The sequence below is a fragment of the Ceratotherium simum genome, chromosome 8, assembly GCF_057802395.1.
Source record: "Ceratotherium simum simum isolate JZ-2026a chromosome 8, ASM5780239v1, whole genome shotgun sequence".
In the NCBI taxonomy this organism is placed as follows: Eukaryota; Metazoa; Chordata; class Mammalia; order Perissodactyla; family Rhinocerotidae; genus Ceratotherium; species Ceratotherium simum.
Genome location: NC_141907.1, coordinates 50,934,567 through 50,952,707, shown reverse-complemented (window position 1 = coordinate 50,952,707; position 18,141 = coordinate 50,934,567). Strand labels below are relative to the sequence as shown.

The 18,141-nt window shown below is 34.6% G+C and overlaps 1 protein-coding gene across 1 annotated transcript in view; it reads left to right on the top strand.

The window, feature by feature from the left end:
- Positions 1-17,873, top strand: part of TECRL (trans-2,3-enoyl-CoA reductase like) — a 111,293-nt gene extending 93,420 nt beyond the window's left edge. The window contains exons 9-12 of the mRNA XM_004419101.3: positions 6,015-6,072; positions 16,182-16,267; positions 16,810-16,855; positions 17,746-17,873. Coding sequence (XP_004419158.1) covers positions 6,015-6,072; positions 16,182-16,267; positions 16,810-16,855; positions 17,746-17,873 — 318 coding nt within the window. The remainder of the gene's footprint in view (positions 1-6,014; positions 6,073-16,181; positions 16,268-16,809; positions 16,856-17,745) is intronic.
- Positions 17,874-18,141: the final 268 nt, after the last annotated feature.

Here is an 18,141-nt window from a genome sequence, read left to right as displayed (position 1 = left end):
TACATCCTTCACAAAAATTAACACAAAATGGATCACAGGCCTAAATGTAAAACTCAACACTGTAAAGCTGTTAGAAGATAACATAGGAGAAATCCTAATGACTTCAGTTATGGCAATGACTTTTTGCATACAACACCAAAGACACTATCCATGAAAGCAATAATTGATAAGCTTCTTCATTAACATTAAAAATCGCCCTGTGGAAGACAATGTCAAGAGAATGAGAAGACAAGGGAAAAAAATATTTGCAAAAGACACAGTTAATAAAGGAGTGTTATCCAAAATATATAAAGAACTCTTAAAGCTCAAAAATAAGAAGACAAACAATTGCATTAAAAAATAGACCAAGACTTTATCAGCTATTTTACCAAAGAAGATATGCAGATGGCAAATAAACATATGGAAAGATGCTCTGTATCATGAGTCATCGGGTAAATGAAAATTAAAACAACAATGAGATACCTCTACACACCAATTAGAATGGACAAAATCCAGAACACTGACAACACCAAATGCTGGAGAGGATGTGGAGCAACAGGAACTCTCATTCATTGCTGGTGGGAGTGCAAAATGGTATAGTCAGTTTGAAAGGAGTTTGGTGGTTTCTTGCAGAACTAAACATACTCTTACCATATGGTCCAGCAATCACACTCCTTGGTATTTACCCAAAGGAATTAAAAACTTATGTCTACACAAAATCCTGCATGTGGATATTTATAGCAGCTTTATTCATAATGGCCCAAACTGGAAGCAACCAAGATGGCCTTTAGTAGGTGAATGGATAAATAAACTGTGGCACATCCAGACAATGGGATATGACTCAGTGCTAAAGAAAAATGAGCTATTGAGCCATGAGAAGATATGGAGGAACTTTAAATGTATATTAATAAGTCAAATAAGCCAATCTGACAAGGCTACATACTGTATGATTCCAACTATATCACATTCTGGAAAACGCAAAACTGTGGAGACTGTAAAAAATATCAGTGAGGGCCAGCCAGGTGGTGTAGTGGTTAAGTTTGTGTGCTCTGCCTCAGCGGCCTGGGGTTCACAGGTTTGGATCCCAGGAGCGGAACTACACACCACTCATCAAGCCATGCTGTGGCAGCGTCCCACATGCAAAGTAGAGGAAGATTGGCACAGCTGTTAGTTCAAACAAAAAATCAATGATTGCTACGGGTTGAGGGAAGAGGGATGAACAGGAGGAACACAGAGGATTTTTAGGGCAATGAAAATACTATGCTACCATAATGATAGATACACATTATATATTTGTCCAAACCCATAGAATGTACTATACTAAGAGTGAACCATAATGCAAACTAGGACTTTGGGTGATTATGATGTGTCAATGTAGGTTTATCAAATGTAACAAATGGACCACTCTGGTGGAGATCTTGATAATGGGAGAGGCCAAGCATGTATGGTGGCAAAGGATATACAGGAAATCTCTGTACCTTCCTCTCAATTTTGCTTTGAACTATATAAAAATAAAGTCTTAATGAAAAAAATGTACTGTTTAGTGTATATATTTTCTCTTAAACCTTTATTAACATATTGAATATATTTATTCTGAAACAGAATGCATGTTATCCTTATTATTTTTTAATAGAAACGTATATAAGTGGGTTTCATAATAAATAAGTAGAGATTACGAATAGAATAAAGTTCTATAATTTTATGAGCATGGTAATATAAATTATGTTAGAATTATGAATATTAATACAGTGTAATATTGGCTTATATTATCAAATATTATATCAGTGTAGGTGAATACGCCTTATCCTTTAAAGTAGAAACTAACTTCCCAAGATCAGCATAGTTGATGCATTTCACTGGTGAACCTTTCTGTATTCAGGTGCTTAGCCAGGATTTTCATTATTCTTGAAATATTGATTAAGGCAAAGTAAATAAAACAAAAGTTATAATTGTTGTTATTATTATTATAAATAGAGAAAATAAAAGTAGCGGAAACTCAAAACAAACCAGATTATGAGTGTTAGAAACATTATAGCAGATTCTATATTTCAAAGAAATTAATAAAATGATTATCACATTTCTCAAATGATAAAATTATAAGATATTGGGTCTGCCAATAATTAATAATAATAATAATGCATATAAAACTCAGGGGGAACAGATATATACAGAAATCAGATAGATCATTTTCATTCCTGTAAAAATATTATGAGATCATATAGTAAAGCTTGCTTGTTTTTCCTGTGGAAACCAAAAGGATTTCACTAAGACAAAATGATAGAGCCTTGATGGCTACAAATTCCATATTAGGGTGTTTGAATGTTGTTCTATGGAAACATCACTTTCACTTATTTAAAGGAGAGAAAGCTTAACTTGACAAATTTTGTAAGGAAAAATAATACAATAATTATGTAAAAGTGGATCTCTTTAGGTTGGCTTCCCTCCATCTCTTGTTTTGGTCATTAGTCATTGGCATCTTTGCCACATGACAACGTGCTACTGACCAAGGCATATACCTAGTAGTTAACAATAAGCATCTTTACTACTGAAATTCCGTATATTCTGATCCAATCATATCTTTCAATCTGGGTACAGTGGGCTTTAATGGGGGATATTTTCAGTAAAAATTGTAGAGCACAATGTGTTGTATGATAAATCACTTCTAATATATTAACTAAAGTCCTTTGCAGGCTATTAATTTGACACTTTCTACACTGTACATTGTTAAATATTTAGTAGTACTGATTAAAAATAAAATTGAAATGTCAGAGAACTGAGAGTAAAAAGGGTGCTGAAAAAACTGAGTAGTTCCATTTACCTTCTAAATCAAAGCATTTAAGAAAAGATGATATTTGCATGTAAACACTGTGATTCTTTCAATTATATTAGCTGACAATTTCGTATTTCTTATTTATTCATATAATGATTACATTGAGGAATCCAGAATGGACTACTCAATCATTAACATCCTGATATTATTCAAATGAATGCCAGTGTGAGGCAACAAGTAGTCAAATTATTCGATAAAGATTGTCTAAAAGAAGCACAAATGAATATTTTTTTAAATTTAGTTTAAGCCACACCTATACATTCAAATGTGAAGTCGATTTGAATTTTCATTATTTACCATTCTAAAGCTCATTCTCCTTTAAAACAGTTATACCTAGTGATTTTTTTATTTTTAATTGTAAAACAACATAAAATTTAGCATTTTATGTTATTATGATGTGTCTTTATGTTATTCTTGTATGTTATTATATGTCTTAACCACTTTTAGTGTATAGGTCAGTAATGTTAAGTTCATTCACACTGTAATGCAACAGACTCCTAGCGACTTTTTAAATTTAAGCCATCTTGTTCTTTACAATTAAGGCTGTTCTTTACAACTAAGGCTGTTCTGGCAATGTCTCAGAGTTGCTTATCTCTCTGTGAGTGTGTTTGGAAGTATAGTCTCCTTTTTGTTAGATTAAACTTTTTGGGGAAAAAGTGAAATTGTTGGAAACTATCAATTTGTATATGAGCAAACCAAATGAAATAACTTCGAATCCATTTGTTCCACCACAGTAATGCAGAAAAATGGTTATTACATATAATATTTCAGTATTATTTCTTTTTTAAGATATCTGGACAACATTTTCTTAGTATTTGTTTTACATTTCTGTATACTTATTGTCTACAATGTCTTTACCATCTGTGTTACATAGAGACTATACATAGTTAGTAGTAGATAGCATCCACATGTTTTATCAAAAATAATTTAAAATTTAAGTAACGTAAAATTAAATCTAACGATAGTAACTGCCCCAAATTTTATGTATTAAATTGTTTTGTTAACATATAATATACCAAATGAAGACAAATAATTTGGATAAGAATCAACCCAGAAGAAATGTATAAATCATACTGAGAAATGTTCCAGTGTTTCTCAGTTAATGTGCCGCTGAAATTTTAATCAATGATAGAACCGTATATTGAGTTTTATAGCACTGACGGAATTTTCTAATCTTACTCAGCCCTGACCCAAAAGGAGATTGTATCAACCACTTTTATCTAGGTCGATTACTACTGCAAACTGTATTGGATTCACTTATTCCCTGGAGTTTTAAAGCCAAAGCTTAAGCTGATAATTACAGACAGTCACAATTGCTCTTCAAAATCCACTAGGGGTTGCTTAGTTGACGATAAACTAAGCATCTCTAAGCACATAGATATAGTTGGTGATTTTTTTCTCCCCACGCCCAGAATGTATATAGATGAACATTTCATCAGCGTATTGGGTTGGGGAAGGGACACCTAATGAAAAATTATGGCATTAGTATAAGGTTACTCTTCTGGTATAACTGAAACCAAAATGCCATTTGATTCATAGTCCATACTATGGGTAGATGATCAATGTTTTAATATTTAGTTTTGTTGTGATAAGTAGGGAAAAGAAAATATTTTTATGGTTGAATAAGTATAAAAATACTGATAATCACAAAGTAAATATGTTTTACCAGAAGAAAAACTATAATTTCTAAAATATGATTTATTCACAAAGATTTGGTAAGTTAATTTGCTTATTGATAAATATTTTTATCATATATCCCATTTTGTGTTTGGCACTGTAAGTGATGAAATAAGTAGGACACAAGTGTCTGGACTGAAAGATGAGCAGAAGATATGAAGACCAAATAGACATATAATAAATCATTAATTTGGTAATTAAGTGTTGTATAGTGTTGACATGTGTGAGATAGAAAGTTAGAGGAATGAGATCAATGTAGGATAATTCTTTGGAGAAGTTTTTATTGATGACATTGGTAACTAAAATTATCATAATAACATTATTGAGCAGTTCATGTCAGACACTTGATTTCATTTAACCATCATAAAATACTTATGAGGTAGGAATTAATATTTGCATTTAGGTGAAGAAATGAAATTCCAAGTATCTAAACACTTAATCTGTAACAAGGAGTAAGTGAAAGATGCAGAATTTGAACACAAGTCCATCCAACCAAAAACCGACACACTTAACCACATTCACATGTAAATCATTTCAACTGTAAAATTATTATCTGAAAATGCAAAATTCAGCTTTGCATTCCTAATGATAACTTGAGAAACTAGGACCCTCTTGTACAATTATAGGAATATTGTTATATGCATACCAAATTTGTTGAAAAGAAAAAATAAAATATATTTTAAGAGATTAATAGCATTAAAGGCACCACATTAAAAGGGTGTTCAGCTTATGGGAATATATTATAGTGAAAAATGGAATGACTCTCAACAGTAAAGATTTTGGATAACCTAATCTTATGATTATAAGCATTAATAGCATAGTATTTATATGTTGAAAACATACTTTGTGTTAAACCAGACAAGGTATATACGGCAGACGAAGGTTAAAAGGTCCTACCTTCTGAGGACACATGTCGCAGATTGGGAGCATTAACAGCCCCAGGAAATGCTGGTAAGGCTTGAGCTTCTTAGAAGTTCATAGCGGCCTGCTAACAGGCACAACCAGTGGAGTGTACATGATCAAGGGGTCAGATGACGGACAAGCAGCAATTGCCTATGTGGGACAGTATTACTTACAATAGGTTTTCTAAACTGAGCAGAAACCAGCTGGAAACCAAACTACCAACCTTGCAGTAGAAGGGTTGCTACTCTGTTAATACACTTAGAATATGTAAACCTATGCCAAGTCTATCTACAGCAACATGACTTTTCTCTTCATGGCATGAAAATTGACCCACTATAACAAGTACAAAACAGATAATCAGCACAACCTGATTAACCAGGCAATTTGAACCCAGTTATCAAATGGGGTCAGGAGTATCTTCAGAATTTCTAGCTCAATATGACTCATTATTTTGATTCTATATATGCCCACAAATGGCTTCTTTCATTGTTACATACAAAATTTCCTCTCCTTACAATTTGAGTTATAATCTTTGGAATTGATATATTACATGGATATTTATATACAGAATACATTTTTAACAGGCATAGGTATATCACACTGAAAAGGTTAAAATGTTTTGCAGATTTGTGAAGCTGGAAATCATTTCATCAATGTCGTATTGGCTCATCCCAATCACACAGGTTAGTCTTTTCCTTTTAATCTTCTCTAGAGTGAATTATGTTAATTATTATTTTAAAAAGCCTTAAGTCAAAAATTTTTTAAAAGGGAAATAGCGTAGTTGAGAACATTTAAGAAACTATGCCCCAATCCTTACCCTTTTATCCCTAAACTTTCCAGATATTTAAACCAAATCATATATCCTAATAATAGTTTTTATAAAATGAGGTATGCATGTGCACACCCACACTCACCTCCAACATACCCCAAACAACAATCTCACTTAAATATGTGAAAAAATAAACATATGGTTAGGAAGTAAAGCAGTATGAAATCCGTCAATGAATATCCAAATTACTTAGGTTAGTGCTCAATTTTGATCTAATTTGCACAATAATTAATACAAGCAATGCCTGGGAAAGCATTTGAAATTTGGTCATTAGTTAAAAGTATTTGAAAAAAATTAGTGTCCAAATCTTTTAAAGATATTTAGGTAAATCAATCTTCTCATTCAGGCTCAATTATAGGTAGGGATTCATAGCTGATTATTATAAATGATACATATTTTAATCATACATTTCAAAAGGCAATGTTCAACATTTGGACTTCATGTTGTTATCAATCCAGTTGAAAATATAAAGGTGCATTTGTCTCTTCAAGTGTGTTTTAATGTCTACCTGAATTTCTTAACATTTTCTTGCCTTGTACATTTCTGGCAGGCTGCTGAAGCATATGAAACACTTTCCAGAATAATTTTTTCTTATAATAAAATACATAGAATTACAAAGGAAATTTATTATATTAGAATATTTTTGAACATATGAAAAATGTTGTAATATAATAATATATTTCTTATTAAATAACACTGTGATAACTAAAACTTTTGAGTACTGATGACCATAAACTATGTATATCAATATCTGAAATAACTGGAATATAATTTGAAAATATCTGTACTTTCTCTTGCTGAAAAAAGTTAACAGATTAATCAAATGCTTTTGTGGTTTGTTGTCTGCATTTGTATTGAAGTAAAACATGCATTTCATTAAGAGATTGGATGCCATTTTTATCTGATCCAAATTCACAGATCCACTGAATTCTCTTTGGAGGTATGTGAAACCCCGGATGAAAAACTTCCGACAGTCTGATTTATTTTTAGTGCAGAAGCAAAACACAATACAATCCTATAAAAATACTAACATTGCCAAAGTTATGAATGTCACAAATTTTAGTCTTGACTCTTACCCTCTAACAATATGACCTTGCTCAAGTTTATTTATTTATCTGGAAGGTGTCATTTTTTGAAAATGAAAATTTTAAGTTAAACATGACTTTGAAATTATTCATGTGAGAAATACTGTGTGTGTGTGTGTGTGTGTTTACTCCAGTGTTTATCTTGCTTTGTATGGTGCTCTTGAGAAATCAGATGACAATCTACTCCTCTCCTTTGTTAATTGGCTTTTTTTTTCTCTTTTTGCCTGGAGACTCAGAAGACTTTTTCATCATTAAAGTCTGTTTTTTGTAGCATATGTCTTAGAGTTGATAATCCCAGATCAATTTTCCCAGGGACATGATGTAATCTTCAAGTAGGTGGATTCATGTCTTTTTTAGTTCCAGAAAGTTTTATTACAGTTTTAAAATTCATTTCATTACATTGCAGAGTGATAGGGGGTTAAATTATACATATGTTACATGTGCCTCTATCTTATATATCTATCACTTTCTCTCTACTTTTAGCTCTGTTTGTTCTTTCTTCTTTTTTTTTTTTTCTGTTTTTGTTCATTGACTTAAAATCCTCTATTCTATTGAACATTCCACCCTTAGGCAAATTGAAGTATGTTCCATGTTACTGAGATAATTTTTTCTTTTTCTACAATTTCTTTCTTGAGTACAACCAACACTCAGTTTCTTTCTTCCGTTTTGTCCATATCTATTTTGAGTTTAGGGATTTCCTAATGGTTATGTTCTTTGACATCTTATATTAAATTTTTTCTCTTGTTTTTCTGCTTCCTTTTTGGGCGGTTAATTATATTAGTAGCAAAAAAAGGTTTTCACTTTCTATTTTATTCACATAGAAACCTTATATGAATGCTGATCAACTTATTTTCATTTTTAAGTACGTAGATTGTCCTTGAAGAAAAATAACCAATGTTTTTACAGATGGGGTGATTGAAGTGACAGTGATGTCTCTAAAAAATTAGGTGTGCTCTGGAAGGAATGGGGGTTTCATTGTGTTTTTTGACTCTCTAAACACTCTTTTGTTTTTCTAAATGGCTTAATTCCCAGAACCGCTTCCTTCTTTCTCTTCCCCTGTAAGCCTCCAAGCAATGTCTTCCCCATCTGAGCTGCCTTCCTATACTACTGTTTTCTCTCAGAAGCAGTGCCTTCTAGAACAAAAACCTCTGACCTCACTATTTTCAAATTGTTTTATTTCAGTTCTCCACATCCAGTGTTCTGACATATCAGGCCTCAGACCTTTTCTCAAGGTAGACTCTCTTCTTTTGATCATGAATTCTAGATACCTACACACTCGGTACATTCTCTTTCCTTATGTAAAATCCTTGTCCAACTATCAGTTTCTGTGTCAGCTCTAAATGAGTCTCTGCTACTCTTGGATTTTTATCTCCCCACTTACATATTAATTGACGTCTGTAGTAATATCTGTCTCTTAGTTGTACTTTAGGCATGAGTTATGCATAGGGAGACCATTTAATAGATTGTTTAAACAAGGTGTCACAAAATGTGTTCCCCAGGAGACATAATTTGATATAGAATAAGTTTAAAAGAAGCTTATTACAAAGTATGGAGAAGAAAGAAGGCAGGAGAATTGTGCTGAGTGGGAGATTGAGTTTATGATGTTGTCTCAAGAGTGGCCTCAGTCAATTCTACAGGGGTATCTGAAGCTAGGGTAACTCTTTAGAGTTGCCCTAAGTTGGAATGACTAGAGGAACGGTAATTTGGATTTGAGTCTCCCTGAAAAATGTGAATGGCCTGGGATAAGAGAGCTCTCTTCAGTCAAGGCCATCCTCTCAGAAGGTCTGGCAGTTGAAAGCTTTCTGCTACCAGCACTCCCAGCGGTTATGGAAGAAATCCATCATTCTTGATGGTGATCTGGGCAGCATATTGCAGCATCCATCACAGTCCACTCTTTTAGTTCACAGATCCATTTTTTTGTGTACTTTCTGGGAGCAACTCCACCAGGATGCTACTGGGCCTTTCTTTCTGGGGGAAATTTCAAAGAGACATGTTAGTGGGAAATTACACAGCTGTCACCACTGCACGTGGTCTTGGTATAACAACTGATTTGCACTGTTTTCCTCCTCCACAATTTCTAGATTTCTTTCACCCTCAACTGGCACACTTAACATCTCAGGGATTGTCTGTTGGTATGACATAGACCTTCATCTTGAAAGTCTGAGATTCTGTCTCCATGTCCTTATAAGGACATGGAAGTGGCCCTTGTCCATGGGTCAAAGGAGTACCAAGGGGTATCCAAGTACTAGAGGCAAAATATATTCTCCTTACCCCATTGCATAACAGCAGGCGTGCCTCTCTTCGTGATCAGGGTCAATTACCCTGTCAACAGTAGTTCTTCCATCCTTACAGCTCTAAGGTCTTCAGGTTTTAAGATCCTTGTCCCTAAATGGGGAATGTTCTGTCATGGGATGCAGGAAGATCCCCATCCAACTATGAGCTACAGTTTATCATTGATTTAAAGATGTACATTGCCCCTAAGTCAGCACTGTAGCTATGCTTTTGTCGAGAGAGAGGGAGAATCTCCCTCTGCCCTTTTCCTTAAGGTTCTTATGGCTGGCCAAATAATTAACAAGATAGGTTAGCAGGAGAAAATAATACCAAGTTTAATAACATGTATACATGGGAGAAACGAGCAACTCGTCCCTCTGTCTAAGCTGCTTGCTTAAGTATTGCAGCTAAAGGCGAGGAACGTGTTGGGGGTGGGTAGTGGTCTGGGACTTCAGAGGCCAGGAAGACAATTCTTTTCAGGGTCATCTATAGATAATGTGGTCAGGGAGAGACAGAGCTTTTTTTGATAAAAGGGGCTTGGTGCCTTTCCTATTGTAACATTTATCCCACATTATCTTTACAGCCATCATGATAATAACTCCTTCCTGAAACAGATCTTTTGTTTTAAATTCTTTAGGCAGTTTGGGAGGGGAAACTCAAATATTCTTCCTGAGTTCTCTGAGTCTTTATTGTCTTCAGCTCGAAATAATCCACATACCAGGGTGGTGCCTCCTGGGGTAGCTTGCCCTGAGCACCATCACTTTCAACAGATCAGTCCATCAATCTGTCAGGTTGGCAACTTCTTGATGATGTTGGATTTGATATGAGAAGTTCCCATGGTTATGGACCCACTCCTGTACCTCCTTTTTGAAAAGTGGATTCCTTAAACTAACAGTATGTAATGGAGGATATGTTAATTGATCATGTATTATGTAAGCCCTTGGATAATAGGACTGACTTAGGACCCCAAGGAAAGAACAGAAAAACTATTCACAATGTGTCTTTTCCTGCAAATATGAATTGCTGCCCCCTTTCAGAACAGATGGAGTCCAATAAATCACCTTGCCATCAGGTTACTGGTTAGTCTCCATGAGCAATGGTGCCTTGTTATGGTCTCCTTGTTGTTCTTTATTGCTAGCAGTTTGAACATTTGGCAACAGCAGTAGTAGATCTGCCCTGGTAAGTGAGAGTTCATGCTATGGAGTCAAGCATAGCTTCCATTCCTGCCACCATACTCCCCTCAATCACCCATTTTCCAGCAATGGAATAGTCCATTACAGAGGCTGGCTGACATTGAGTCATCTTTTCTACCTGTTGTTTATTGTCTCTTCCATCGTAGACAATCCTTGTTGGGCATTAATGTGATACAAAGATCTTCACACTTCATGTCCACTCTTATATTCATGGACATTCCTGACTTGTATGTCCATTTGACACTGCCTGTGATTCTGTGTACACTGTAGACTTGGATACATCTCTTTCAACTCCAAAAATTCTGCCCATTGGGAGAATCACTGCCCCCCCCCACTATTGTCTTTTAAGGAGACCCCTGAATGTGACTATAATGCAGCTGCCATTTGCTTATACCAACATACTAGCCAACTCATCTCTAAACCATCCTCAGGCTCTTCCTCATTTTTCAGCTGGCCTTAATGGATCTCTGAAGTGGCCATATGGGTGAGTCAAAGGAGACACAGTGGTTCAACAACGGCGGATAACATGGTTTTCTAGACTACCTGCTAATGCAGCTTCTTGTACCTTATTTCCTACTTATGTTTCATTCTGAATATACCACTTCCATCTTACAATGGACTATTGCTGGTCTCACTCGACCTATGACTTGCTATGTCTAACAGAACTCAGCTTATGATGCACATGGTCATTGGTGTCCCTAGAATAGGGTCTTAATCTTTATCAGGATTCAATAGCATGCCAGGACTATTTTCTCAAAGAACTATATAATTCTCCACTACAAATGGTCTGGCCTTGACCAGAATTCTAGGGTTCAGCATTGTGATTATCCCACTGGGGCTTGCCATAAATTCTACACATTTTTTCCCACCACTGATAGGTTTAATATAGAGTGTCTACCTAATTTTAAGGCCCAAATGCAGGAGTGCTTGCACTAAAACTTGAGCCTGCTGCAAGTTTCTGCCTCAAGCCCTACTAAACTATTGTAGCTTTTTGTGCTACGTGGTGTATGGTTCAAAGCAGATTTCTCTGCTGTGTAATGTGATACCTTTCTAACCGGAAGAGTCCTACAAAGCATTTTGCTTTCTTCTTAATGGTAAGAGGTACAAATTGCAATACATTTCCCCTGTTTTGAAGGTGATGCCCACAATCATTTGGCCTCAAAACATTTTACTGATGCCTCTAAAACTTTGTAGTGTTTATTAGCCCCACCACTTCCTGTGTCTTAATATTAGCCCCACCACGCGTGTCTTAATAAAGCTGCCAACATGCTAGTCACTCCTTACTCATCCAATATGAATAGCATAATGTTGTTATGTGGTGCAAAAGTGTGATTTTCAGCGAGATGTCCAACCAGTCTGGGTCTCCTTGAGCTATTTTATGAGAGAGGCTCAGTATTAAAATAGTCCTAGAAAAATATTGAAAATGTATATCATTGTCTATTTTAAGGAAAAGTAAACTATTCTTTTCCAATAGAGATGAAAATAACACATTTGTCATTCAGTGGCTATATCCATATACCTCAGCCTGGGTTAATCTGCTTTAGCAAAGATACCATATCTGGTAATCAATTGCAATGGTGGATAATGTTTGATCAAATTTGCAGGTCTCACTGTCATCTTCCATAATACATCTTGCTTTTGCAGGGCCTAGATTAAGTGGTGATATAATGGAGAACATCACCCAAGCATACTTTAGATCTTAAGTGTGGCACTAATCTCTCCCTGGGATATAGTATTGTCTTATATTTACAGAAGAACGTGTGAAATTTCAGAGACTTCCACTTGCCTGTCCCACCTGCAATAGCTCTTTCTCCAAAGGCCAAGAAATCAACATGGAGGTTGCGCAGACTACAAAGTATGTGTAGTCCAATTATTCATTCAGTGTCTGCGGAGATGACCACTTTGGACCTGGTGGACGCACTGTGTCTAACAGTCCTTGCAATGTAGGGATATTCTACTTCCACTAGTATACAATTCTCCAAACAAATGACCTTATATCATTTAGTGAAGTTCTTTAGCAAAGGAATGTGAGAATCATTATCATGTTACTTACTTTGGTGTTTCAGGGTATTTCTTCCTGGGGTTCCAGACTGTTCTTCCGTCAGTGAGTTTAGTGTCTTACAACTGGTTCAAGTCCAAAAACTGGGAAAGGAATAGTGAATTTTATATTGAGCTAGCTGCCCAAAGTCTCTGCACTATTCATTTCTAATTTATTTTGTTTGCCTAAATTCAGAAATAGCATTGTGGAGTATGTGTCAATCTAGCCTCCAGAAACATTGTGTTCTTTTGATCGGCTTTTCTGTGGATGAAACCCTTCTGAATTTACCACTCATTCTGGCTTATGACAATTAAGTGCAACTGGAATTGGCTTTGCTTTGGGAGAGAGGGAGGGATCCTTTAATCCTAGTCACTGCTAGTCATCCCAGTTCTAAAATGACATCACTTAGCAGTCAGCCTGGAACTGCAGACAGCCAACACTAATCTTAGTGATGGTGGTGCCCTTTCATTAACACATTCCTTAAAGCTTTGGAAAATGGTATATCCTCTAGATGCTTCCATGTAACATGGGAAAGAACATGGAAATATGGAGCACGGAAAAAATTTCCTCTCGTGGAAAGGGGGCTTCCCTTTTCAGCCTCATATAGACTGTCTACTCTAGGATCCCCACTTATCTGAGCCATTTAATACCTTCTTTCTCTGCCTGCTGTAGGGATTCTAACATTTCTTCCTCACTCACTGTGGGCCATTGCCTTGTTCATGCTTCCAGATACATGTTAGTATGTTTGTACTATCTTAGCAGGGCATTAAATTCTATATCCAGGACAGTGCTCCAACAACATAAACCTACTGTTATCCAATTTTATATTTTGCCCCTCTTATCAAACAGCCTCAGAACCCAATCATCACATAGATATTCTCCTACAATTTTCTTGTGCATGTTGGCTGGGTCCTACAGCTTCATTGGGGCATAATTCCTTTTTTCCTTCTCAGGACCAGAACAACCTCAGGTAGTTTATATTGTGATATAATCTTAACTATAGCATAGGGGTTAAGAGGGGACATTGGGAAGATCCTAGAGGGGATTTTCTTAGAACACAAAGGCCTCTGTATTACCTTTAAGTGAGGAAATGTGCTAAGCTTTAAATAAGGAGGAGTAGGCCTCTTCTGTACGCTAAGGGAGTTCATGAAAATCTATATATTCCAAGATTTTGTAGACAATGACCTCGGCTTAGCAGATCTGCTTTAGACTGGAGTTGTATATTCTTTGGAGCTTGGCTACTCTTGCAATTAAGTCCTGGGCCTGGTCTTCAGCTTTCTCTGCCTTTCTCTCATTGCAGGAGGAACTTCTTTGAATGCTACCAAGGAGATCCTCTAGTTTTCACACTTGGCCTTTAATTGTCAATTATTAGTTTCAGTTTTAGCTGTCTTTGTCAAGAGCATTGATAGTAATTACCACTTAATTCCACTGAACCTGATAAGGCATTCTCTTCCACCAGTAAAACATACCAGTACACCACTGGTAAAAGCTTTTACATTTGCACTGCTACCTTGTACCAGCAACTATCTGTTATGCACCTACCATCAATGATGGGTACTCACGGCAGGCTCTTCAGGAGCTCATTCAACTCTAAAATATCATTCCAGCATCTGCTTCTTGGGCCATTCTTGGTGTCAACTACTGTAGGTTCAGTTTTCTGGGATGCAGATGCTGAGATAGAGATTAGCATTTAGGAAGTTTGTTTGGGAGTGACTTTTTAGGTGGGAAGAAAGAAAGCTGGGATGAACAATCACTGTTGTTCTGAGTTGAGTCTCATCAATTTGCCATATTAATCAAATATTGCATTAAGGCTAAACCAAAAAGTGAGTGTGACCTTGGAAATGGTTGCTCCCTTCAGCCAAGTAATCTTCATAGGGGGGTGCTGAGGGTCGAAGGTTCTCTGCCAGCAGTACTCCTTGAAGCTGTGGAACAAACACTTTATGCATGAAGTAGAATTTGGATGGTACAATATTGTAATGTAAAAAGCCTTCAGACTTTTTTTTAATAGAAGCTCTATTATAAATAGTAACTATCGGTTGAGAAAACATATCATGGGAATGTAAGTCTTAAATTAGTAACACCAAAACTTACATATTATTACAATTAACAGCAACTATGTACAGTTGAGACAATATTTATCTGCAGATGTTTTTCTGTGTCACAGACATATTGGCTATTTAATCTACGAACTGAATCTGGAAGAAATGTGTATTTGCGGGCCCTGATCATTCCACTTCCTCCAGGGGCTGAACAGTTATAAACCAGAGGCTTTAACCCAGATTATCTTGTGTGCATCTTCCACCTCTGTTACTATAACGTGGGTTGGTTCCTCAATTATCCTTCTTTTGAGGAATATATGAAGATTACACAGAGGTGTTTGCATAAATGTTACCAAGAGAATTGGTAATATTAAATGGCTTACATATTTATCCTTATCTTGAAAGGAGCAGTGCATGAAATCTGCACAACACCTAGTATATTTTTTACTTTGATATTTCAACAATAGTTACAATGTTGAAAACAACATATTGACATTTCATTATGACTTTAGAATTATAACTAAAAGAGATTAGTTGATGTGTTATCAGATTAAATCTTGCTAAAGAGAATAAACAGTAATTTTATAATTCGTATTTACTTTTACAAATGTCACAGCTCAGAGTGCAACTTGAAATCAGTGTAAATTTATCTAAATATTTCTTGAAAAAATTTGAAAGTTGGAAAATTAACAACAATCAAGTGACAATATGCTAAGTATAATGAGAGCTGTAAATAACCATCCTGATTGCTGAGCAGAAATAATTTATGTGGTATTTCTAAATATTAACTATACTGATATTCATTGTAATCCTTTTATGAGAGATTTTCACACTTTTTTGATATAAATGACATTGTTATAAAATTTCCTTTGGATTTTCACTAGTTTAATAGAAAGAGACATGTGAGGTATTTAATAATCTCCACCAAAAATATCTTCTTTGACACTAAAGGAGAATAGGAAGAGGCATGCAATTGTTAAAACGCATTTATTAATCTCAGTATGCAATATTGCTGCAAATATTATGATATGCAAAATAACACATATTTTGTGTTATTTAAAATCTTAAGGAAATGATTATCATGATGTATTCTGTAATCTTACAGCAACATAGCTGTAGACATGGTCAGAAAATGGCAGATATTCTATTTGAGTCAAAAGGTCATAACGTTTGAAACTGGGTCTCTTCTGAGAAATTTGTGAAATAGGTTTCTATAAATATATGATGACATTTCATACAGTATATAACTGTTCTAGGGAATTTAAAATTATATAATAAGTATATGATCAAATTTTCAATATGTGGTGTCATTGACATTCTGCTCTCCTTTCTAAAAGGAAATAATGCCTGTTTTCCAAGTCCAAATTATAATCCCTTCACATGGATGTTTTTCCTGGTTTCATGTCCTAACTACACCTATGAGGTACACTATTTATGCTTGTAAATAATTGAACTTTATTTGATGATGTATTACATGCATGTGTTTATGTTTTTATATGTATTATAGATTTATATATATATAGGTTTTATCTGTAGATAAAGGCATAGATAGAGATATAGATTATGATATAGATTTCAATTCAAGTTATAGGCATAGGAAATTGGAACATGTTAACCACAATTTTCCCTGCAGAAAAGGAAATATTTGCAAATATATGTATCTATATTTAAAGACATTTTTATAATCTTCGTATAAAATGTCTTGAGATATTTCGGGATTTTAATTTTTATCAAAGTTTTTGGAACATTGTTCTCCATTTTCCTATGACTATGATACTGTTTTATGGGATTTTTATACCTTTATCATGTTTAACAGTAAAATTGTTATTTTGGGGAAATTTATTTCTACTTATAATTTTCCATTGTGTTGTAAGCTTTCAAATTACCTATTTAACGTTCATTGGTGAATGAACAAATTACTAGATTAACCATAGATATTTGTTAATTTATGTTTTAATCTAACAGATTGGGTCATGGATTAGTTTCACAGTCATGACACAAACACTGCCAGGTAAGATCTGGGTTTGTTGATAATTAATTGAAGTAAATGCACCTTTAGGAGAAGTAGTTTCTGAGAGCAAGTTGCAATAGTAGTAAGTTTTGCATGTTTGCAAAAGGATTTTATGCTTTCATTTTTATTTTTATTTTGGATATTTTAGCAGTATTAACATACATTGGAACATTATTTACTATATGTCTCTATGTAATTGCAACTTAATTCCAGCTAGGAAATGTCATCCGAATATATTTATTAAGCGACAAGATTTTGCAGAAGTAGTAGTAGTAATAATGCTAATAAATAATGGTAATAAATCTATCTCTTGTGCACGTATATAGACATGTGTGTGTGCTGTGTCTTCAAGTGTCCGTGAGTGTCTGTGAAAGGGAGTCTGGGAGCATGAGTGTACTGTCTTGACTGCTGGGTATTTTAATACACACAAGGAAGTTGAATTGCAATGAACTCAATGTATTAGAAGGGATGTGCATAATATCCATTTCATCCAATCTTTGTTTCACTGTACAAAAATTTTGAATAATAATTAATAAGGTTTGTCATGTATGTACAGGTATATTATACGCATATGAAAACTATTATTGAAAAATTCAAAGAGATTAAAAAATTCCTTATTTGGGAATATTTTGTGGCAGTGAGATATAAAAAATGTGGATTTATTTTGATCTCTGCTATGTGTTTTCTGTGTTTATTCATCCATGTGGCAAATATTGATTAAACATATATTATGCTAGGCAATGAATATGAGTAAAGAAAATTGATAGAGAAATAAGCAACATTTGAAAAATATTTTAAGAGCTATATATGATAGTTTTTTTTCTGACATAAGTTACCATAACCATCATAGAAATAAGAAAGAAAGGATAACTATTTCTTTTTTCTTCTAGTTGGGATTTTTACACTTCTGATGACTATCCAGATGTCTTTGTGGGCACAAAAGAAACATAAGGTTTATCTGAAGAAATTCAATTCTTACATGTGTAGGAAATCAGCAATGATACCATTTATTCTGTAAGAAAAAATAAGTGATCTTATTTCATATATAGAAAAACAGTACATCAACTCACTAAATTAGACTTAATCAAGGATGATTGACTATTATGTTCCAGGAATTGATAAAGAAAAGTATTTCTACTGAGTAAAAATATAAAATGTTAGAATCTAGCTAAACTTAGAGTAATAAATTGAGGCAAATGAAAAGTAGAAATTAAAGATATGACTAATGAAAAATAGCATTCATTATATTTGCAAAGGAGTGTAAATTTTGGTCCTTGAACAAGATT